Source organism: Macrosteles quadrilineatus, unplaced genomic scaffold (genome assembly GCF_028750875.1).
Source record: "Macrosteles quadrilineatus isolate MER2022 unplaced genomic scaffold, UCM_ALF_1.0 Scaffold_7__1_contigs__length_78375512, whole genome shotgun sequence".
Lineage (NCBI taxonomy): Eukaryota > Metazoa > Arthropoda > Insecta > Hemiptera > Cicadellidae > Macrosteles > Macrosteles quadrilineatus.
In genome coordinates, this window is record NW_026542600.1 from 66,339,957 (window position 1) to 66,365,202 (window position 25,246).

At 33.2% G+C, this 25,246-nt stretch overlaps 2 protein-coding genes across 2 annotated transcripts; both read right to left on the minus strand.

Annotated features, from left to right (window-relative positions):
- Positions 1-8,763: 8,763 nt before the first annotated feature.
- On the minus strand, positions 8,764-14,939 carry LOC128998294 (hornerin-like). Its single transcript, XM_054424370.1, has 2 exons — positions 12,263-14,939; positions 8,764-10,250 (listed from the first exon to the last, which is right to left on the minus strand). Exons 1-2 carry the CDS (start codon positions 14,763-14,765, stop codon positions 8,854-8,856), a joined length of 3,900 nt encoding a protein of 1,299 aa, XP_054280345.1. The 5' UTR covers positions 14,766-14,939; the 3' UTR covers positions 8,764-8,853.
- LOC128999060 (uncharacterized) lies at positions 14,849-23,636 on the minus strand. The gene is made up of 3 exons (XM_054425417.1): positions 23,582-23,636; positions 14,946-15,512; positions 14,849-14,866 (listed from the first exon to the last, which is right to left on the minus strand). Exons 1-3 carry the CDS (start codon positions 23,633-23,635, stop codon positions 14,849-14,851), a joined length of 639 nt encoding a protein of 212 aa, XP_054281392.1. The 5' UTR covers position 23,636.
- Between the last annotated feature and the right edge of the window lie 1,610 nt (positions 23,637-25,246).

The following is a 25,246-nucleotide window of genomic DNA, read 5'->3' on the forward strand; positions in this document are numbered from 1 at the left end:
ATAAAGAACAAGCCATACACCCCGCCATAAGCTCAAACCCTGCCAGAGCTCCAAGAAAGGATTCGCGTTGATTTGTCAACGGTAAGCCAGGATATGCGTACCAACGATCGTACAGAGTTGCAAGATAGACTTGAAACATGTTTTGAAACAGGCAGCACATTGAGCAACTTTAGTTATATCAAACAAAACTTGAGAGCTTTCTCTTTCAATTCATTAAACTTTTAGTAGCATTCATGTATATGTACGTAAAATAAATGATTTTAAAGCCTGATAAATATTTTTATAAACACTCTGTATTACTTTACATAAAAAACATGTATTTTTGTTTGAATTTTAATTGTTTATACTTTAAAAGTACCAAGCCAAATTAAATGGCATTTATTTTACTCATGCCATTAAAATGCAATTGTTAATTAAATTATTCATAATTTTAACCAACTATGAGAGAAACGTTTCTTGTTGAAGAGTTGGTTCATTGCTTTGTTTTGTTTTTGCATTATAAAAACGATGTATTAATAGAAACTACATGGTAATCTGATTTGTACCAAAACAAAATGAGATTTTTTTTGAAAATGAGAATGAATTTTGTTTATGTACAAAATGAGAGACATAAGATTTGTACTGTTCCATAACTCCCCTGCACGTACCTATTCTGGGTCCCCATGCATGGTGTGTGGCCATTTCTGCATTTATCGGAATGTAGGCGCTTAGAATTGTCTAAAAAGAGCTCTCAAAGTTTAAGTATTTTAATTATTTTATGTAATTTATTCTATAATACAGATGTCAACAAAATAGCTAGAAAAATTAAACTTTCAGAGTCTTTTGATACGTACGTTATAAAAACATGTTTGCTTAGATAAGTAAGATTAACATTTTAAAATAGATGCCTTACATTGCCTTGATTTATATTCTACGTAAAGCTGAGTATTTTTACTCTATGAAACGGGGTGTCTGGTCATAAGTTTAAAAAACTATGTATCGAACTACATGGTAAAAGATGGCAATTTGAGGTTCCCAACTCAAACAGTAATAAGGAAAAAATTATATTTTAAATAAATAGTCGTTGTTTTTGTGAAAGATCTTATATTACTATATCAAAATACGACTTTTACTTATAATACTCTACTCATTGTTGAATTAAGGATAGTTTTTTTTTTTATCCGTATAAAATTTCAAACAATAATACATAAACATTTTAATATTGAATCTGATTCTACACTAGTTTCATCGTTAAAGTTAAAACTTGTAGCTTGGCTCACACAACAATTTAATCAAAATTTGGAGCTGGATCGACACCTTAATCTTTAAGATCGGACGAGTATTAACTGAGATATGGCAGTTTTAGTGATACGTGACCGCTTTCAGCATGCGCTGCAACTAATATCCGGCGGTCACGTATCACTAAAACTGCCATATCTCAGTTAATACTCGTCCGATCTTAAATATTAAGGTGTCGATCGATTTGTAATAAAATTGCCTTAAAAAGGTTATTCTTGTAAAATTTTTGTAACATCAACAGTTTTCGAGTAATTTAAGAAACAAAATTTTAAACAGCCGCCATTTTGTTTTGTGAATTTGAAAAATCGTCATAATTTTTTTGTAGCTTTGTCTAGTTGTCATAAACGTTTGTGCAAAGTTTCAACTTCGTATGTTTAACCAATTTTCAGAAAAAAATTAATAAGTGAAAAAACAAAATGGCGGCTATCTGAGTAACTAAGGACTTCCGGACAATTTAAATATGATATTTAGATATGTTTCTTACCCAGGAACAATGCCCTAAAATATTGGTAGAGAGTTCCGGGACACCCTGTATAATCCTATATATTTTGGTCTAATAAACTACAGTAAAACACCGGCTCTCATTTAAGCTATTAGTTATTCAAATCGGACGAGTTTCAAGCAAACGTAAGGTGAACAACGAACATTAAAATGATTTTTATAAGGTTTTCTATGATTAAAAATGTATAGCTCCAGTATTGTTTATGTTTCTCATATGTTCTAGGCTCAAAATAATCAGTAAATTATAGGCTTTAATTTGCGCTATTAGTAGTTTGAATCAGTTTAGTTGAAGATACTGTATTACTCAATCGAAAATCATAAGTTTGATTATTTCTCGGATATGATATTAATTTCAACGCTGCAGAGCATCTAGTTTATTATTAATTTATAAAGCTCATATTTGAAATTCGCATGCAATTACCCGTATAGTTCCAGTTTGCAGAGTTCCACTAAAAGGTCTCTATCAGTACTGTACCAAACTTCCTCACTAAATGAGCTTTAAACTCATGTACAACAGCCTTTAATTTCTATCACTATTCGTAATGATATTACGAAAAGCGCATATCCTATATACCATTATGAAAAAACCTGGTTAGGCTGATTTTATGTGTTGTGAAGAATAATGTATATGGCGTACTGTTTTTAATGCAGATTATTGGTGATTGGTTTTTATTCTTACGTATACTGTATCTATGAACATTCTAGAGAGTAATAAGGGTATAATAGTAGTTTCTTTCATTTATCGTTTTATGAACAAATGAATAGGGTTACAAAATAATACATCAATGTTGAAGTGTAGCATTTCAAAATGCATTTTGACATATTCCCTCATTGAAATAGACACGATTGGTCGATCAATGTTCAGTTCACTGATGACGGACCACGTGTCTATTTTTTATATTTATAAATGACTCAGCTTTGCTACATTCTTTTTAGCAAAAAAATTGTTATTATTGGAATACCTAAAGCTATCGAATACAATTATGACTAGGTGTTAATGCCATTCATATCTCATATGTATCCAAAAATACCCCCACCGCAGCAAACCTGTAGACTAAGCGAATTTCCATTTGCCTGATTAGATTTACTCTAAAATATCTCCTTAAGAATATCACATTTATTCCCTATTTAAATAGCATTGGCATTACTTAAGTTTGCTGCAACAGGGAGGGTAAAAAAGTGATTTGTTTGTGTGTGAAATGTTAATAGTTTAGTTTAAAATAAATACATTTTCAAAAATTGATCAAAATATATTCAGAAACAAGCAAATAACAACAGTTTACTTTCTCTCCATAAGAATAACATGGCATTTTTTATTTACAATTTTTTGGGGATTTTCTTCGTAATCATTAGGCGCATAATAAAGCTTCAATACACTAAATTATTTGTTTTTAAGCTCTACAAAATGGTTTGGATATAAATTGCAAATTGTTTTGTTTTTAGGGTCAAAAATGAAGAAAAAAAAGATTTATAACTTTTGACTTTTAGAAATCTTGAACTTGATATTTTAGTTTTCTTTAGCACAAAAATTATACCTTAAAAGGTCGGGTGTGAGTTCGAGAACCCTGTATAAAATGTTGTATTCTTATTTCGACTAAACCATCGCAAGAGAGAATATCTTTGATTAATATTTTATTATTTTCCATCAACACAAAACTTTGTAAACATTTAATTGTAAGTGTTTGCATATTGACGATAACTTTGCATCTTGAATATACAATGTAAAATCGTCATAAATCTATAAATACATTATTATAAGTGGTTGATGTTAATTATTTCACATTAAAGCCATAAAAATAGTATATCCAATATAATTTTAGATCAAACTGTTTAATCTAATGATCACTTATTTACGAAGATTTTACCATCACAAATCCCATAAAACAAGAATCTTATAGTACATAATGCTATAGTCGAGAGTCTATCTCTTAAAATTGTCTTTATTAGCAGTAGCTTGTTCTCATAGTTTATCCATTAACTAGAATATAATTGGGTTTTTAGAATGATTTTTATGAGTGTTTTCCTTTATGTTTTGAATTAAATATAAGCACTACTTTTTACGTGGCATATAATTTGCCTAATTATTTCCCTAATAATTTACATACGTCCCAATTCTGTTAACATTATCTTTTGTGCAAACATTTCATGTTTTGCTAGGATTTCCACCTAATTTATCATGGACAACTGAATAACCTTTGGATTGTGTTGATTGTTTCTGTTACGAAAACGTACATTCTAGAAATTACAAACAGCTTATGGTACTAAACACGCGTTATTTGCAGAAACAATATTTGTATAGGCAGCAAAACCACCACGACCACCGCCCAGGGAAAAACCTTGCATGCTGTTTTGCCTATCAGGAGTTGACCAAATGTTCAGTAATATAATATGTCAAATTACATGGTTCATCTGCTTATAGTCGACTTTCAGTCGCTAAATGGTTAAAAGTGAATGATCGAAAGAAATTTTATATCAGAAACATAATGAGTTATTGCACGACTTCTTGGAAAGCATGAGAAGTAGCGCAGTCATCAAACAACAAACCAACACACAACAACAAATAGAGGTTTTTTTTTCAAACCGATTGAAATGCAATTTATGAATTTGAATTTGCTTAAATATATATTAAGGGTGTTTTATGCTAATTTAAATATCCTATTTTCATTAACAGATTTGTAAGAATCGATCTGGATTGAGTTAATAACGTACTGGAATTTAGATGTGCAATTTGAATGTGTGCATACTACTAGTAGTGTAGGCCTATAAATTAGTCCTCCTAGTTTAATTTTCCATATCAATAATTAAATTAATTTCTCGGTTTTCATGGAATTTAGGCATCATATACTTCAAATATCCGTGATTTTGGAACGGTTTAAGAGTTTGCATATTTTGCAAAAAGGTAGTGGCAATAAGTTGCCTTTATGCATAATTTCACCGTTTAGCTCAAACCGTTAAAGAGTTGTTGTAAAAAAAAAACACACAAAAGCAGACAGACGCTAAACAGGACGAGATGGGACCTACACTTTTTTGCTCATTTTGACCAAAGGAATCAATACATTAATTATGTCACTACCCTGTATAGTTCTGATTAATAAAATTATATATTTTACTTAAAATCTTATAAGGTCTATATTTAATTTGCAAAATTACTAAACTATTTTTCTAATAATTTTTATTTGAACATGTATGAAGGATTGAAGTTGTATTCACTGCAAGTTACGTGCCCCCCTTAGTAGAGGATAAATAAATTCTTATTTTTCTTCTCAGTATTCTTCAATTATCTAGAATGTTTATTTTTCATGAAAACATTAACAGCATTTTGGGGTATCAGTTTCCTTTAGGTTCTGAGGTTGATTAGAGCGTATTTAACTTTTTACATTTGAAATTAAAAGTATCTTACGAAGGAAATACATTTGTTATTGTTCTAGCCCAGTCAAATGAATGTAATCAAAAAACAAAAAATGGTATAGTTTTGCAAATTGGCTTAAAATGTCAGTTAAAGCTTCTACTTTATCATACTAAAAGTCCCCTAACGTGAGACTTGAGCTTTCGCCACCATCTTGGATTTTAGGTACAATTTTCAAGTTTTTCTTAATTTTCTTATAAAGTATTAACATTTTATCTACCACATGCAATTACAAAATTGAAGTACACAAAATTTACTACAAAAATTGTATTTACAGTTTTCATGTAACTCCAACTGTTTCAGAGAAATATGTTCCTAAATATGAAATTTAATTGATTTTTTAGGTACAATGTTTTAGTTTTTCTTAATTATCTCAAAAATTATTAATATTTTACATAGTATATATAATTGCAAAGTTGAAGTACAAAAATTTTACTACAAAAAGTGTGTTTACTACTGTTTAGGCACTGCGTCTGTTTTAGAAATATATGAACATAAATATGATAATTTAATTTGTTTATTATTTTACCCCTGTATGTGGGATATTAAATAGTATATAGAAACTGTCTGTTATAATATAATTCACATTTTTTGACAATAGTTATAAACATGAATGTATATTATTAGATTTAAGGTTGGTTGACCATCATCATTATTATTATTATTCATAAAGGACTACTGTATTTATTTTTAGCTGTAGAAAGCTAACAACGCCATTGACAACAATTAATTACAGCTTATTTGTTTTTATATTTAATCGTCTGTTATTTTTTGTCAGTTAGTCTCTTGTGTTGTTTACAAGATGTATATATACACAGGAATTATATGCAAACTAGAGGTTCTACCCTTGAATGACACGAGTGTACCCACACGTGTGATTCATAAGCATCCATTTAACCCTTTGAGTGCCAACGTCCGGGGAACCGGACGTTTTTAATCTCCATATTTCAATTAAAGGGTCCAAGATCGAGAAATTCTCATCAGAAGGAATATTAAAAGCAGCGGGACTTCCGATTTGAGGTAGGTGGGTACGGTTGTACCGGCCTCTTTAACGACGACCTGTTTAAAATCCGCAACAATCTCTTGGATGACTCTTTATTTGGTTATTGGTGTTAACCATGTACATACAATTTTATTGTATCACTTTAATAATATAATTGGAAATCGACCTGGGGGCAGAGCCCTAAGAGAGTTCGTTCATATCCATATGTTTCGGCAAATCTACACTCTCTTAGTTTCATTGTGATGGATCATATGCTTTTACTTTTAATTGGGTAATGGTCTTTACCATTAACATATAATTTGATTGTAACTTTTAAATGATATAACAGCTTGGAAATCGGCCTGTGGGGCAAAGCCCTAAGAGAATTCGTTCATACCAGTACTTTTTGGCAAATTTACTTACTCTGAGCTTCATTTTGATGAGCCATATGCATACATTTTTATTTGGTTTATGGCCTTAACCACTGACATAAAATTTGATTGTATAACTTAAATAATACAATAGATTAAAATTGAAATAAGTGAATCACTGAAATGTGTTATTAGTGATCAATGTATAGTGGACAGCGAGAGTTGTATTAAAATTGTTGCGAAAGATTTGGTAGGTTTGGTAAAAGCAAGTGAAGAAAGGAAAGATTGGAAAAACATTATTTATGCTGGGCTTATTTCAGTATATGTCCATACATACTGCCTTCAAACGTATATCAACAGACAGACCATCATCTATTGCTGCAGCCAAAACCAAAGATAGTACACTTCCTCATAAAGATACCTCGAGCACAACCTTGCGATCATCACAGATACAATTTGATTTCCAAACAATGTGCTTATATTGTTGTGAGGTATTAGTAAGTCATACTTTGAGGATCAAAAAAGAAGCCTTTGGAGAAGAGACGCAAAGTTTATATGGTACGGAACTTTGATATGAAAGATAAAGTGCAAGAAACATTGGGGAACGAAGTAAATCTACGTATCAAATGTGTCAGACTTAATCATCAGGATTTCTCTTTGCCCTTTTTTGCTGCTCGAATATCAAAATTGCGAAAAAAAGGGCGACCTGAGTGAGACTACATTAGTGATGCTGTTGAAGAAATAAGAAGATTTATTGAAATGAACGATGATTGTCAGTTTGCTATGGAACAGTTGATGAAGGATATCACTGGACCAACTGTTGATAAGCGTACGATAAAAAGTAAACTGAAAAAATACAGTGAATCGATTGCTATAACTAAAACACTACAACTAATAGGCCTAAGAACCCACATACCACCATCCGTCCCATGAATGACCAAAATGCCAGATATTTCCTTGACACTTTTTTCCTATCTTACAATCTTCAATATACAAAATTTATTTGAAAATTATTGAATTACAATCGAAATTATGCTGACTAGTTCTATAAAACTAATCTGTATTTGAACTGCTCCAATATTAGTTATAATTGGTTTACGAAACGTTAAGACTAAATATATGAAATTATTAAAAGAAAGGTTGCCAAACCCTATATCTAAAATTGATTGGAACCACAAATGGCATCAAAGGGTAAATTAGGGTTTTCAGTATTAAAGGGATACACTAGGGATAAGTGTGCGATGATTATAATATGTAGCTTATAAAAGAAAATTTCTATACATTTTGTATACTCTTTAGCCCACATACAGGTGTAAAATAATAAACAAATTAAATTATCATATTTATGTTCATATATTTCTAAAATAGACGCAATGCTTAAACAGTAGTAAACACACTTTTTGTAGTAAAATTTGTGTACTTCAACTTTGCAACTATATATGCTATGTAAAAGATTAATAATTTTTGAGATAATTAAGAAAAACTAAAACATTGTACCTAAAAATTAATTAAATTTCATACTTAGGAACATATTGCTCTGAAACAATTTGAGTTACATGAAAACTGTAAATACAATTTTTGTAGTAAATATTGTGTACTTCAATTTTGTAATTGCATGTGGTATATAAAATGCTAATACTTTATAAGAAAATTAAGAAAAACCTGAAAATTGTACCTAAAATCCAAGATGGCGGCGAAAGCTCAAGTCTCACGTTAGGGGACTTTTAGTATGATAAAGTCCCCTAACTGACCTTAACTGACATTTTAAGCCAATTTGCAAAACTATACCATTTTTTTTTCTTTATGAATTTTAAAGCTAATTTGACTGGGCTATTCCCTTTTTATCTAATCTAGGCACGTTTTTAGTATTTTACAGAAACTCTCCATAATGCATTGCGTTGAGACTTAGCTTAGACTTATTGGCGGATACTTTGTTTGAGCACTTTTTAGCTTCATTTAGTTAATAAAGCTAAATAAAACTCAATAAATAAAGCTGTTCACAAAACTTGAATTTATGTATCATAATGTTTTCGAAACCTTTTGAATTGTCTGAAACTGATTGATATTCGATATCACTCATTGATACATATTCTGATTGATATTGATATTTTTTGATACTGTATTGTAAAAAAAACCTATTCAACCCGTTATTTGTAGACTTTTCCTTCTTTCAATTTAGATAATAGCTAAATAGTTAAGGGAAAATAAAATGTGTCCAATTTGTAACTATTAACAATATATATTTACAAATTATAACGTAAATCTAGAATCAGTCGTTAAGATTGTGTAAAACATAAATATTGTGTGATGGCTGACTAAGCACTAGCTGAGTTGGTTGATTTTTTGTGACGATTGCAGTAACGGTGATGAGGGCAGTAGCCCACGAGGTCCGTGTGGCCAGGGTGAAGAACATCCAGGATGGACTCTCTGTCCGAGGCAGGGGAGTGAGGAGGATCTGCCGAAGATGGGCAGCAGCTGTACGGGTCTACATCATCTGCAGCCTCGGTCAGGAAGTATTTTGATCGAGGACGGTGAGAATCATAGCGATTGTAATCACGTTCGCCATACTTGTATGGTCCACCATACGTGTATTGTTCGCCATACTTGTATTCGGAGTAGGCGTCTGCGTCTTCAAAAGTCGAACTCTTGCCATAATCTAGTTCTTCAGCATAAGGATTCCTAGGTCTCGGGAAGACGAAATTCACATCCGTATCCTTGGTCAAATCGTTAGGCTTCCTTCCTAAATAGGTGTTACATACATCTTCCATCACCGTATATGGGACTCTAGTGTCAGTGTTGGGTACATTGACTACACACTTCTGATTGTATTCTTCGCCAAGAAGTCCTGCGATCTTCAAATAAGATAGGAATGGTATGGACTGGCCACTGGGAAGAGTGACAGTAGCGTCCTTTAAATTCTTGTAATTTTCCAAAATCGAGATAAAGGTTTTTAACGGAATTTTAGTTTTAGATCGCAACAATTTAATATAGCCTTCTTTCAATTTGTTTTCTGCTGGAGAATCCGGAGCGTACAGTTCTAAGTATTCTTTATACAATCCGAATGATATCGGTTTATGCTCATTAGGTATCAAAACTTTGAGCTTCTTTTTGTCCTTGGGCGAGAGACTTTTCATGTACTTGCTATGGACGTCGTATGGCACAACGATGCCTTGGGGTGTCACTATGGAGACCTTTTCTGGTGTCTTGGCGCTCGCCAGTATGTTGCAGCTGGTGGTGTACTTGACAAAGTGTCCACTGGGCAACACTTCACCGGACTTATCTGAGAATAGAGGACTGTCCTTGGCGTAGACGCTGGCAACAGACTTGTAGCATGGCAGAGGCACGATTACGTCACTGGGTAGACGTACAAACCCATCGTTTATACTCGCACTGTCTGGGTAGCTGTTGATCACGTGGATGTATTTGTCCAGAGGTCCACTACATACTTTGGGCAAGGTGAAAACGCATTTATCTACATTCTTGAAACTATCGATTATGTCTTGAAGTTGTCTTTTCGTCATTGAATATCCGTTGACATTGACCACTTTGTTGCCATCGTCAGGAGAAGTGTTAGACTTTCGTCTGTTAAAAGTAGACACTTCTTTTCCAGATTCTCCAGTTATTCCCAGAGCAGTAGATAAACTACCCTCGCCATCGTACTGGGTACCTGGAGTCTGGTCAGTAGTCGATTTCTTCCCGTCAAAAGACAGTTCTGAAACAAAAACGAATATGGATTTTGAAAATTTGTTTTCCTTAAACAGTCATTACTTCAACGTGGAAGATTTGTAGCATAAACTTACAAATCATTTGAGTTTAAGTTATGACGTATCTGTAATATAACAGGTTTTATGTTTTACTGCGGTTTTATGTTAGTTTTGTTGTTAACTTTGACACTATTTGTTGTACCATTGTACAAATGCATAAATAAAGAATATTGTAATTGAATTGAATTGAAATGTTATTGTAAATTCTCTAAAAATCCTTGTTTTATGGACAATTATTTAAAAAAGGAAAACCAAATATTTACGGTTTGTCGGCTCTTAGTAAATCTCCACAATAATCTAGGGACAACCAATTTTGTAGCTTCGAAAAGGACATGGAAATGGAGTGACTCTGTGTAGGTGGATTGTGCAATTTCAACAGACATCGCGCTATTTCCTCACGCATTCTGACCGCCTCATACTCATGCAGTAAAATCACATTCGATAAAATCGTCTCAAGTGTTCACAGTTTAAGAGATATTGACAAAAGTTCCCATTCCTTACAGTATATTATAACTTCAATTAAACCACATATTTTTTGGCGGGTACCAACAGAAGCATCACCAGCTAACTATAGCCAACAATGGGCGCGTTCTGGGAACATGTACCGGTGCACCGGTGCAGATTAACCGGTGACTTATTCACCGGTACCGCCCCGGGGCAAGAGTCTTGGTATCCCAGAACGGTTATTCACCGGTTTACGGTACACATCGGATTATAATTTACACGTTCACCTATTATTTACTTTATAATATTTAAACCAAACAAACTTGTCCTCACGGAATAAATTATTTGAATATTATTCACTTAATACGTAATATAACACCCTCATAGAATAAATTATTCACTCATTACGCAACATAACCTTTAAAACTGATGAACATTATTCGATGGACCCGCCATCTTGCCGTAGCTGCATGATGTTGTTCAAGAAACAGACCAATCAGAGGCCGCCGGTGTATTATGCACCGTACAATTTCTCCGGTGCATAAATCTTGCACCGGTGGAGGAAAAGAGGAAATAGCTGTCTGCTAGGTTAACTCACCGGTCTCCCAGAACGACACACTTTTTGCATCGGTGCAACACCGGTGCATGTTCCCAGAACGCGTTCAATACACAAGTACAGGTAAGTGATAACTAAAGTCAAATCAAATAGAACTAACTGGCAGTTAAATAATACCAGCTGGCCTATTTCAAAACATGGCCTTTACCCGTCAGTTCTATTTGCTTTGGCTATAATATGAGTTAAACTGCGAATTGCTCGAAATTGCTCGAATAACAAAATAATTAAAAGCGTAGGCTACTCAAGCTAAACATATAATACGAAACATCTCAACACCAACAATGAGACTCAAGTAATTTCAAAGCGTTGATACATTCCAATTTTCGTTTGAAAATAATTCTGGTCAAACGGGAGAACTAGAATGTGATCTTAACACAGTTTCCAGATTTAATAAAAAAATAATTTGAACAGCGAACTTCATTATTATAGAATTCATTCTTGTACAGTAATACCCTTTAACGCATTGGATAGTAATATACTAATATAAAAAATACTGAGCATAATGTATATTATGCTATTATGCTAGTCCTGGGTAAATGTATGCATAGTACTGTAGATTGTGTCAATATGTAGAAGACCTAAATTCATTTTCATGCACCGGCTGCATCATAAATCTATTACAACTAAATGATACAACTACCGTCATTATGTAGAACTTTCTTACAAATGATTGTTAAATGTTTTAAATCGAACCTTAACTGATCATTTTCATAATTTGTTTTCAAAAGATTTCAGAAAATATCTACAAAATTTCGTATTTCGCTTGTCGTATTATCTTTTGTTTGTGACTGATGATGTATGATTGTTTGTGAATGCAGAAGAAGCTTATAAAAAATCCAACAACAAAAAATTATAGTTTTGTCACTCTTTTTACAAATGACAATAAAAGACAATACTCGCCTTTCTGAGAGTTGTCCGCTACAGAGAAGGAAGGTTGAGGTCGATCTTCAGATTGTCCAGCTCCAAATATGTTTGTACCCCTGAAGGAGGAAGTTGAGACATAACTTTTCTTCGAAGATGGGGTGTCATCTTTTGGTTTTCCGGAGAAAATTTTTCCATCCTTGAGATCATTGGTGTTTCTGTTTACTTTAGTAAAATTGTCATCGTATGATGGAGAATTAGAGCCGACTAGTTCTGATCCGTCACCATTCTGTGGGTATGAAAAAATAGTTGACTGTTTAACAGCCGGGAGATAATCAACAGCACTGTCACTTTGGCCCTGGCTATTGCCATTGTTTGGATAACTTGAAGACAACCCACCGTCAATAGCTGAACCATCTTTATTAGTAGAAATATAAGATCCAGTTCGAGAAACCGATCCATCCTCATTGTACTCTACACCGCTGTTACCACCTTCGATAAGAACACCAGTGGGTGAACTATTTCCTTCATTTGGACCCGCATTATATTCTTCCCCGAAAGTACTGTCTTGCCCTCCCTGCAATGATTTTCTATATTCTTCAAAATCACTTGGTTTAGTTTGCTGGTTTGTTCTACCAACTGTAGAAAATTGAACACTTGAATAACGAGAACCGGGGAAATCATAGCCATACAAAGATGTAGTTCCGTAGTTAGGTATTGTAGGGATTGATGGATATCCATACTCTAGTTTGGCAGAGGATGGCTCGTAAAATGTTGGCGATTGTATTCCTCGCTTATCATCAAATGGGTGGACACTGGAAGCCGGAACTTTTACAGTGCTTTCTCCATTATTAACATTATTAATGACCTCAGTATTTGTTGAGAATGTATCAACATTTTTAGTTTCGTGGCCAGTTGAATGAACTTTAAAATAACCATAATTGGTTCCACTTCCTTCATTTTTAGTACCATATATATTTCCATAGACTGATTGAGATGTCGTTTCACCAAACTGAGTTCCACCATGAACATTGTATTGGGTAGGTGTTCCTCTAAGAATTTCACCTGTTTTACCAATATTTGTGTAATAGTGTGTTTCAGGAGTCTGAATGCCTTGATCAACTGATTTACCTGTCCCTTCGCCAAACTGAGTTCCACCATGAACATTGTATTGGGTAGGTGTTCCTCTATGAATTTGACCTGCATTGCCTGAGTAGTGTGTTTCAGGAGCCTGAATGCCTTGATCAACTGATTGATGTTTATTTCCACCAAACTGAGTTCCATGATGAACATAGTTTTGAGTATGTGTCACTCCGTGAATTTCGCCTACATTGCCTGAGTAGTGTGTTTCAGGAGTCTGAATGCCTTGATCAACTGATTTACCTGTCCCTTCGCCAAACTGAGTTCCACCATGAACATTGTATTGGGTAGGTGTTCCTATATGAATTTGACCTGCATTGCCTGAGTAGTGTGTTTCAGGAGTCTGAATGCCTTGATCAACTGATTGATGTTTATTTCCACCAAACTGAGTTCCATCATAAACATAGTTTTGAGTGTGTGTTCCTCCGCGAATTTGGCCTGCATTGCCTGAGTAGTGTGTTTCAGGAGTCTGAATGCCTTGATCAACTGATTTACCTGTCCCTTCGCCAAACTGAGTTCCACCATGAACATTGTATTGGGTAGGTGTTCCTATATGAATTTGACCTGCATTGCCTGAGTAGTGTGTTTCAGGAGTCTGAATGCCTTGATCAACTGATTGATGTTTATTTCCACCAAACTGAGTTCCATCATAAACATAGTTTTGAGTATGTGTTCCTCCGTGAATTTGACCTGCATTGCCTGAGTAGTGTGTTTCAGGAGTCTGAGTGCCTTGATCAACAGATTGATGTTTATTTCCACCAAACTGAGTTCCATCATAAACATAGTTTTGAGTATGTGTTCCTCCGTGAGTTTGGCCTGCATTGCCTGAGTAGTGTGTTTCAGGAGTCTGAATGCCTTGATCAACTAATTTACCTGTCCCTTCGCTATCAACATGCGAAAGGTATCCATAATCATCGATTGATTCCTGACCAATTGATTGGGTCAATTTCCCATCGTCTTCGTTTTTAGACTGAGTAGAGGTTCCATCTATGTATGTGTCCGTCTTTTGTTGTATTGAATAGTTGCGATCTTGTGTATTGAATGTTGCTGGGGTTTGGTCCTTAAATTTTGCAGGGCCTCCGAACCACGAAATACCTCCTTTTGATCTGTGATCTGACTCGCCACTCTGGGTAAAGTATGGAAAGTATGGAGATGTTCCTCCAATTTCTTGACCAGTTGATTTTTGTACCGTGTATCCAGTTTGCACTCGACCTGCTTGATCAGGAGTTTTGTTTCCATTTTGCTGAATCCATTGCCAATTCGGATTAACTGCATTGTTGTAAAACATACCTTGGGGTGTGACTGGGTGATTATTAATGTTTTTTGAATATTTGTATCCGTAAACTTGATTAGTATTAGTAATAGGTGAATTACTCGGTGAATTAGTTACAAACCCATCCATATAACCATATGGAATCTGAGTATTTACTGGAGATTGTGTGCGTGTGGAAAGGTTGTTTTTTGTCAAATCTTGAATGTTGTGGGTTATATCCGGACCTTGTTCTTGAGAGATCTGTAACGCATTCACATTTCTATCAGGACTTATTTGGGGGTTCTCATCAACAAGTGAAGAAGCTTGTACCTGATCTTCATTTACATTTTCAATTAATCCCGAGTTGGAACTGTGTCCACTTCCGGTAAATGAATAATCAATAGTGCTGTCTGTCTTGTGCTTGTGATCCTCAACGTTACCTCTTGCATTCCCAAGGTTATCATTTCTTATCAAACTAAATGATTTTTCCAAATCGGTTAAATCACAGTCTGAATTTGTTGTAGCTTCGTGATTATTCGCTACTGGATCGTTTGGTGAAAAATGGTTATCAGAAGAACGGGCCTGGGCAAATATCTCTGCTTGACCATTAATGTTTATTTTGGATTGGTCTTCATTACATCCAATCTCGTCGACCCCCGGACAAGGGCGTATGCATGGCACAATTCCTCCATTTCTGTCCTTACGACGAGGGCATATTCTGGCTAAGTTTGGGTTCGGAATGTAGTATTGTCTCCCCTTGAAGCGAAAAGCATTTCTCAATGGTCCTTCATAGCAGGAGTCCGTACACTGATGGCAATACGGGCATTTAGACAGTTGAATCTGTTGTGTTTGCTCTGGTTGGATGTCATCTTCTGGTTGCACAGAAGAAGATATTTCCTGCAAAAATGTACACATTATTTACAATTTTAACTAAAAAATAACAAAATCTAGAAATACCACTACTATTTTATAATCAGTTTAATCTTTTATCTATTTATTCCTGGTTGTTTAATTGTACCCAATAAAACTATAAAATATAAGTATTAATATAGACTGTGACTTTGTTAGTATGTGACTGTCATTTAAGCGCAAACATTTGAATTTTGCAATATATATTTCTCTACTTTCTCACTCACCAAAATAATTGCGTACTCTGAATAGTTTTGCGCAGCAATAAATTACAATTTTGGGTATGATAGATATGTTTAGATAAAGGTAAACCAATTTAAGCCAAGTCCTAAAAACAAGTCTAAAATCTTCATGTGTATTCCAATTTACTAGCTATTATAATATGCACATATGTTCCTATATTTATGTTTATATTTACGATGATTTAGTTTCATAACAGAATTGTTACAGGATTAAGTAATATCGAATTATAAAAATTTACATGTAACAATACATGTTACAGTTCTGTTATAACAGAAGATGTAAATAAAGTCATTAATATTATTGAGAAAACCTGTCAAGTTTCAGATTGAAAATTTAATGCAACAATATGTAGATATGGGTTAAAAGTACAACTATTGATGATGCAAATGAGACAATCAAGAAACTCTAGTGTTTCAAATTATTGCTTTCTAATGTTTCAGCGTAATGTTAGAACGATATTTGATTAAATGGTAATCAACACATATTCAAACAATGTACAAAAGGAGTAAGACGTTTTCAAATAGGCGAAAGAGTTCAAGCTTGTAATTTAAGAGCAGAGAAAATAAGTGGATGCTGGAAATGTACAGCAAAGAAGAAATAGTAATTTGCGTAACTAGTGCGCAAAGTGGCACTCGATAAACTTTCCTCATTTATCTCAAGTGCAGCAAAGAGACTTTGTGCTCGTGTTATATATTTCCCCTACAGTTACTAAAAAGCATAGAGATAATGGGTAATTTTGTGTATACAGGTTAACTTTTACTATGCAGTTTCACAAATTAACAAATTCAAACCTAAATTAATTTGTCTTTCAAAAATATAAAAACCTGAATGAAATTGTTTCACAAATTAGCAAATAGGCCTAGAAATCTGAATAGAATTTCACAAACATAATAATGAATCAAAATCTGAATATAGTTTTTGGTTTGCAATGTTTTGTTAACACCCAACACCAGGTTTATAGGCTAGTTTAGTAGTTGTATCAATAGTCAAATGTTGGTTATAACGCGTTGAACGACAAATAAACACCGCACTTTCTCAGTGTTGCCAACTTGTTTTCAAGCATACACGTATTACGTACTTGTAAGATAAGAAGAATATGCGCTATTTTCCCTCAGTGATATTTGCTACAGGATTTGCGGCATTTGCTCCCACTGTTTACCTGGCTGGGTGAGTCATCAGCCTCAACCCTAGTCCGTCGGTCATCACCCCTCGAGGATGTAGTGTCATCTCGTCCAGTGCTATCTCGTCCAGCTTATACAAACTGTATTTACAGTTGATTTAACACAATAATTTGTGCTATCTCGTCCAATTTTAACTTGACATGGGGTAAGAATTGAGGAACACAAAGCAGGTAGTCTCCGGTCTAGAGTTCTACAAAAATTTCATAGCTAGGCTAGGGTGCATGACTCCTGAAATTGTGCCTATGCAATTGAGGAGACATTGAACATTTTGTTTATAAATGTCTCTTACGCAATCAATATGGACTAAACTGTGGAAGTATGTAAATATTATGCATATAGCTTTGTAGGATATGTGAATAGGCCGAACAAGGCCGAAACGTTAGGATATAGATAGCTAGTCCAATTCATGATTAAAGCGTAGTGGGAATCAGTTGGCTTATATCGTACCGGTAACTAACTATTTAACTATTGGCAAGAGTTTTTCCGAGCATTTAATAAATTACGTTACCAGAGTAGAGTAGAGTTAGACTGCAGGATTTTTCTTTTTGAGTCGGAAATTAATTAGAAATAAGATTTTTATTTGAAAATGTTTTAATGACATTTTAAATCAATATTACGTGCATATATTTGCAGAAAACTAAACACTGAAACTGCATGTTTGAAGGTGAAGGTTATATTTTAAGTATTTTAACGGGTTTTAATCTAACATGTACATCACATATTGTACCAAATGTTATGTATCTATTATTTATTGTGATGTCTAATCTTAGGCCCTATATAGTAAGAAATATTAAAATAGATTGTAATGCCTTAACATAGATAGGGCTTTACTTTTAAATAGCGGTTATGTGAAGTTAGGACACAAAATGTGCGAACAAGATGGTAAAATTAATTTTCACAATGCACAATTGTGACTCGAGTTGGGGATCCGCCACTACTAAACCTATTTTTTCATTCAAGCTAATATTTCCCTTTTCTCGTATTTTTACTTTAACAGCATTTATATAAAAGGAATATGACCAAAACATTTTTTTAAAAATACCTGTATATATATTATATATACATAGATATATTTTGGAGTGGGGGATAAAAACTTAAATAATAACGTTTTTATTTATTTAGATATTTAAAAAAAGTTAATATTGTCATATAACTTATAACCTACTGTAACTTTAATGGTATATTAATCATGGTAACACAATAGTTACAAAAATTACAGCAATTTTCATAAAGTGTAAAATATTTGACTTAATTTTTTTACAAAAAATGTTTAAAATATATTTATTTTTAGGTACAAGTATGATTATATAATTTAATATAGTGAATTGTATGGAGGTCATGTGATAAAAATGTCAATAGGCTAGATAAAATACTTTTTATTTTATTTAACAAAGTGTTATAAAAAACATAATTTTTGGTAAATCACGTCCAAAGTCCGTGAACAGCCGGTTTGCCCAAATCAGCTGTTTTCCCAAACAGCTGATTACATAATATATTCATATAGCTTAAGTGCACTATAGCATAAAAAAGTTGTTTACAATAGTAGTGTTTACAATATCGGTATGTGACAAATATAACTTTTATATAAATAAAAATTATTCTAAAATTTATTAGAGAATTTATAGATTTTTTTTTCTAAAAAAAAAACTAAAAATATTGAAACTTATCACTCTTGTTTTGTAGTCAAGGTATCAATAGTAAAAATGGTCAGATATGCATGCAACTTCACATAGATATTGTCAAAAGCATAAACAACGAGAAAATATCGTTTTTTAATATTTGTAAACATTTATAAAAACACCCATTTTAGTGGTGGCGAATCTCCTTAACCATTTATTTATTATAGAACAAATTATAAGTACACTAATGGTTAAGGTACATAGGTACGGTAATGCCGGAAATTCCAGGTACTGACCCTACTGGGTGCAAATGTCACTGGGAGAAAAATACACTGGATGCAAATAGTAGGTCACCGATAAGATAAGGTATGAACAGTGCTTTATTTTACAAGATAGTTTAGAAACTTACATATTGTATTTATACGCATAAAAAGACAATGACCGTCTGTCCGGTTGGCAAAGTCCACTTCCACTCACTTCACTCGTACAAAAGATAAAGAACATAATAGTTCAAACTTACTTTGAAACTAAAATGGAATTCAGATTATGTACTTTTATTTTTGTTTTTTTTTTCTACTTAAGAGAATCTTTTAAGCTATCGCCTAAGGTGAACACAATTGAGAAAGTTTTAGATACACATACATAGGCATACATAATATATAGATTCTCTACCATATAATTTAAAATCAAACCAAGAATTTGTTTATAAAACCGTAAATGATTATTCTCGGGAAATAAACAATGTAATAATCCTATTATAGTTTTTTAAGCAAACTTTTGTTTGTAAGTCGTTAACCTTGCAAAAGAAATATTTATAAGTCCTTAAAATGTAACAAGGACAAAAAAGTAAAAAATACGAATACTGTCCCAATAATATACAATCAATAAAACCCATATATAATTGTGATTTATCATATAATATAAATATACCTGTATATAACCTTTACACAAAGCAACTGCAAATACATTTATGCTCTTTGCACATTTCTTAAGGGTATCCTTGAATCGAGTCTTGAAAACAGAATTTTATCATAAGGTTATGATTTAAAAATAATTGTATTCATTAATTTTCTCCCGTCTACGGACCCAGGCTAGTTTGATCAAGTTACCCATACCTCGCCAATACCTCCCATTCAGATGGGCTGGACTCATCACAATCAATAGTTAATTTGTTAAAACGACATTTTCTAAAATCTTTGAACATGGAACGCCTTGCCATGAAGTGAAAAACAGTTTTATTTTCATGCAGGTCACACAAAGAACAACAATAATTTTCATCGACGACCTAGGATTTATAATTTAAATAACTCCCCCTTCATACCTACCTCTACGTAGGCCTAACTATAAAACACACTATTTTGTGTTGTTTGGTTAAAATACTGGAGTACGGGAAATCAAAATAAGTGATTCAAAGTCAAATGATTGCGGGAAAGTAAGTCAATACAGAAATTAGCTACTTTGCGCAGCTATAATCAGTGCAAGAAAGATCGCTTTGTCCGGTGAGTGTAGGAAATAGTTATTTGTGTAACTAGTGTGCGAAGTGGTTCATTGCGCTCGCGTTACGCATTATATTTTTTCTACAAAGAAAATGGTTGGCGGCAAAATAATGAGTGCGGCAATGATAAGTAGGCCTAAATGCAGCAATTGGCTATTTTGCGTGAAATAGTCAGTGCAATGAAGCTCAATTTAACAGATAGCTGTAGGAAAAATAAATTCATCATCCATTTATGTCATGGCTAGGACGATTTTGTTCATTTTAAATTTCGCTTTGGGTTTCCGATTTTGTCGTGATTACAGTAGACGCTTTGAAATTGTACTATAAAAATATTATTGATAAAAATACAATTGAACTACTTATTAGCTGGTCTCATAGGTCTGTACCCCGATCGGATAGCCGAAACAAAGGGTCAAATTCATATGATGTGATAAGACGGGTGTTTCTAAACCTCCCACACTCCAGCTACCGAAGAATGAGAATAGAATCTCTGAAATGATCCGCCGGGGCCTCATAGATCCTAAATACGCTCCTGAATAGAGTAGACTATTGGCTAAAAGATCATAAAAATAACGAAATAGCTAACTACGTCATTCCGTAATAATTCAAAGGGTTTTAGTTGTTAATATGTATAGTTTACTTTTCTTCGTATTTCACTAGTTATTCATACAAAAAAGTTATGTAACTTTAATAATGTTTTGTCAGTAGTTTCTATGAAATTTAACTTTGTGGTTTTAAATTGACTGCCATTTTTATAATTGCTTTTAATAATAAAAGTTACATAACTTTTTTATTTATTATCCGATTTTCTCAAATAAAGTGTCATTCGATTTGTAATAAAAAGGACTTAAAATATTGTGTTGCAAAATTTTGTTTTAATATAAATGAATTGTATTGTTTTAATGATGTATGAATTCATGGAGTTTGACTTAAAACATTTTAAATGGCCACCATTTTGAAATTCGATGAGCCTAATCAAAGATATTTTCGGAGAATGTTTATAGCTGTAGATTTTAAGTGTATACCAAGTTTCATAAAAATATATCTAAGGGCTTTTGAGTCACAAATTATTTTCAAAAAAATACAAAATGGTGGATTACGGCTAAACTAAGCCGAAATCGAAAAAGTCACATTTTCGACTTATTTTTGCATGTAGAATCTGAATTCTGCATAGCCCGCTACGCTTTACTGAAACACTCTGTATATGTTTGCCGATAGTGTCTTTATTATTAGAAAACTGTCATTACGTTCAGATTCTACACATAAATTCCTTTTTCAAAATGCTAGGAATTTGTTTACTTACTTATTCTTAAAGTTTATATTTGACCCCTAATTTTGTCAAGCAGCAGAACTCTTTAAAAGAATGACTGAATTGATATACTGCGCTGTACTAAAAGTAGTTATTTGATGATTGATAAAGATTTGATTGGCTTCAGTGGGTAACAAAACGTTTTATAAGTGAATTGAGAGCAACTACTAATTTCGATAGATTGATCCGAATTAGTTGCATAAATAATTATATTCATTATCAAATACATGTTATTCATTAGAAGATGTAACAACTTATGGTTACGTTTTGTAAGACCATATTAACTTCTAATAGTAGAGTAGACTTCAAAAAACGTGAAACCTGTTTATGCGTGTTTTATGTTTGTGACGTTTCAACTCTAGTGTTGGAGAAATGTGTTTTGTCTAATTTTAGTGTAATTTCGACGTTTGTAACTTTCTATTTGTTTATAAAACCAAGGGACGTGATATTCTTTGTAATTATATCGTTTTATTTTGTAAATAATTAGTTAATAAGTAAACAACAAGAAACAATCCGTAAAACAGGCTGTCTACATGAAGCGGGTGGAAAAGCCTTTAAAATTGGGTTCAGCTGATTAATAGGAATGATTAATCTTTGGTATAATCTACGGTAAAACGAATCAATTAATCATTTCGATACACTCATTGGATAGCGGTGTAAGGTAGCGATTAATTAAGCGGGCAACTTTCAGGTGAGAATACCGCAAAGAGTACTAGTTGTGTTCAGCAGAAATATCACATTACAGTTGTCAATGGGATATCAAGTTACTTCCCACTCTGGCAAGGTTTGCAAATACTGGAACCCAGATTGTACCTTTCCCTTCCCCCTCTCATAGCAATGTCAAGTAAGTTCAGTTTTGATACATGTTTTACTTTTATGGCAGCAGACCACAGTTATGTGTGCGTGTACAGTATGTAATCGTTGCGTAAACTACTATAGGTTATAATCTTTAAATCACCAAGTTAGGTCCGTACGTAAAAATCGATTCAGGAAACTTAACAAATTACTTAAGTATTTATATATATATATATATATATATGTTCTTGCTAGATGTTAGACTAGTTATCAATAGTTTTAATATCACATTTTCGCTTAGGGTTGAATTTCTACGCGTTCAAGCATCAATATATTGAGTGTAGCGTTAGCTTTTAAAATTCACACTAAAAAAGATTGAAATAGTTATTGCAGTTATAGATGTAGCATATACCTGTAACTCAACTAATTCTGTATTGTTGGATAAATGTCAAATCTTTTGTGGTATCTATAATTTGTAATTTTACATTCGATATGGCATTTGTAATTGCTACTCAAAGCACAGTTTTATGTACTATGGAAGTTATAAATCTATATAAAGATTTTTGGTAAATAGTGATGAATCTTTTTAATGTATGGCATCAAAAAAGTTGCAGACAAATAAAAGTATCCCTAATGTTATCTAATTACAATATTGTTCAATTTTTAACACGATCTTAATTCTTTTACGCAAGTTTACTGTTCATCTCCACTATCTTGCTCTGAATGCTCAGTTCCTTTCATTTTAATTTCGTGAGAAAAATTGGGTTAGTGAATCGTAACCTAACCTAGTGAATGTATAACTGGTATCCCATCAATAGCACTTATAAGTTGACTGCCATAGTCGTATTTTGAATGTATGTAGGATACATACTACCACAAACTCCTTAGTCTGTGGTACTACGTTCGACTTTGTATTATCGTACTGTACATTGCAAACTTATTGATATTGCACTTTTTTACACCAATAAAAACTGAACCAGAACGGATAATATACATGATGTATCAAAACATATTTAACTGTTTTATGATTAATCCGTGCAGAAATAATACAACCGTCACAACGAGGTTTCAGTGTTGGCTACAAAGCCTTCAAGGATACACAAATAAATCACTTGCATTGTCAGACCGCAGAACGACTAGACACTGTGTCGGAAGGCAAACTTATTAATAACTCCACGAACAAGCAGGGACAAAGATTTTTTGCGATTTCTTAAACGAAATTACAACTTCAATTGAATCCATCCACAGCTGTTGTAAAATGAACCATATTATTGCAGAAACGCCTTCCTCGCTTTAAGTTCCTTATCAATAGTTTCTGTTGGAGAAAATAACTTTCTCATTGAACAATATTCTAGATGAGGTAAACTACGATTTATATAAAACATATTTCTATTCTACTACTATGTGACACCCACCTTGATAACAACAACCAAGGCGCAGAGCGCCAGCCACCTGGCGACGCAACGCATCCCAAATCCAATTTGCTAATAACGAGATAATTTTTCCCATCGTGATCCGAGACTCAAACCCAGGGTCGTGAAGACGATTGATAATCACGTAAATATGATAAGAAACGTCCTGGCCTCGAACAACGACCTATGTGTCATATAGGAATGTTTATCATTCTCCCATAAACTGGTCCAAAAGAGACGCGAATCGCGGGATTCTGCCATAATAAGTTACGTCACATCTCAATATTGCCGATTCGCGGAAAGATTGTGTAAACAGCGACGCAATGGGGGAAACTGGGTGTTTATGTTGAATGTTGTTTTCTAGTATTCCTGATGTAGCTCGATCATTTGTAATACCTTTTTGTTTTTTTAAGAACGTTTTGATCAACAGATTTACCATACTTCAAAGTAAGTTTCTTAATGTTAGTTTCAATAAAGTTTCTTACCAGTTCATCACCAGCTGTAAAATAGTTCTCAATTTTTAAATTGATACGTTCGGTTGATAACAATAATTGAACTTGAAGTTGAATTACGAGCGTGCGATCTCGTAGCGAATCACTATTACGCAAGGTTGATGAGTGGATAGGCTTTAAGGTGTGACTTACACTAGTAACATGTAAAAGCTTCCCTTTAAGTGAGTTATTTTAAATCTCGGTGTTAAGTTTTATTTGTACATTTCCCATACTGTAATCTGAAGGTTCTTTGCATTTTAATGCGGATTGGTTTGTCTATGGGAAACTGTAAAGGAAGCGAGCGGAAACAAAACAACAGCAATGGTATTAGTAACTTACACTAACATTAAAACATTGTACGTACTTTACTCCATATAAGAAGTCATATTCTTATCCATACAATGCATAAGAATCGGCATAATTCTTATCCATACAATAAACGTATTATCATTATAATATGTTTACTATGTGTCCTTGGACAAGTAGGCCTGTGACTAATAGGGAATCATTTAGATGGATAAATAATAATTTTGATGGGAAACACATTTTATAATAGAATTGACATCGTTCATAAGTTAAGTTAATTTGCTTTTGAATACACTGCGTATTGACGAAAAACATTCATAAGCCTGATTTTTTCTTTTTCAATTTTTGTCAGTAAAAATGGTGGTAGGCTGCAAGTTAACTACGTCTCCAAACTTTAATGTTACTGTAAGCTAAAACAAACGTTTTGTATGTATAGAATATCATGTGAGAAATCTCAGATTTGTTATAGTTTTTCTCCCATAACACAGCTTTTTTACCAAATGGACTTTTGTCTTTACGTTCTTATCAGTAATATTTGCTGCGTTTAGTTCTTCTTTTCGAAAATGGCAATAAAATTATGGGTTGATTGTACCACCGCTTCTGCGATCGGAACAAATATATTTTCAGTTAACTCTCTTCCGTTTCTCATTTAATCTGTCCAAGTTATTTATACTTTGATAATGAAACATTTAAAATATATAATAACTGTAAATCCGTTGCTACAAAGGTCTTGGATTTAAACTGTTTTTATGGGATGTATTTATGATAGATAACACAGTATGTCTGAGTAGATAATTTTTCTTTCTACCCATTCAAACTTGGAGTGTTGAATCGGTACACCTAAACATATCAACGTGTAGTCTTGGTAAAA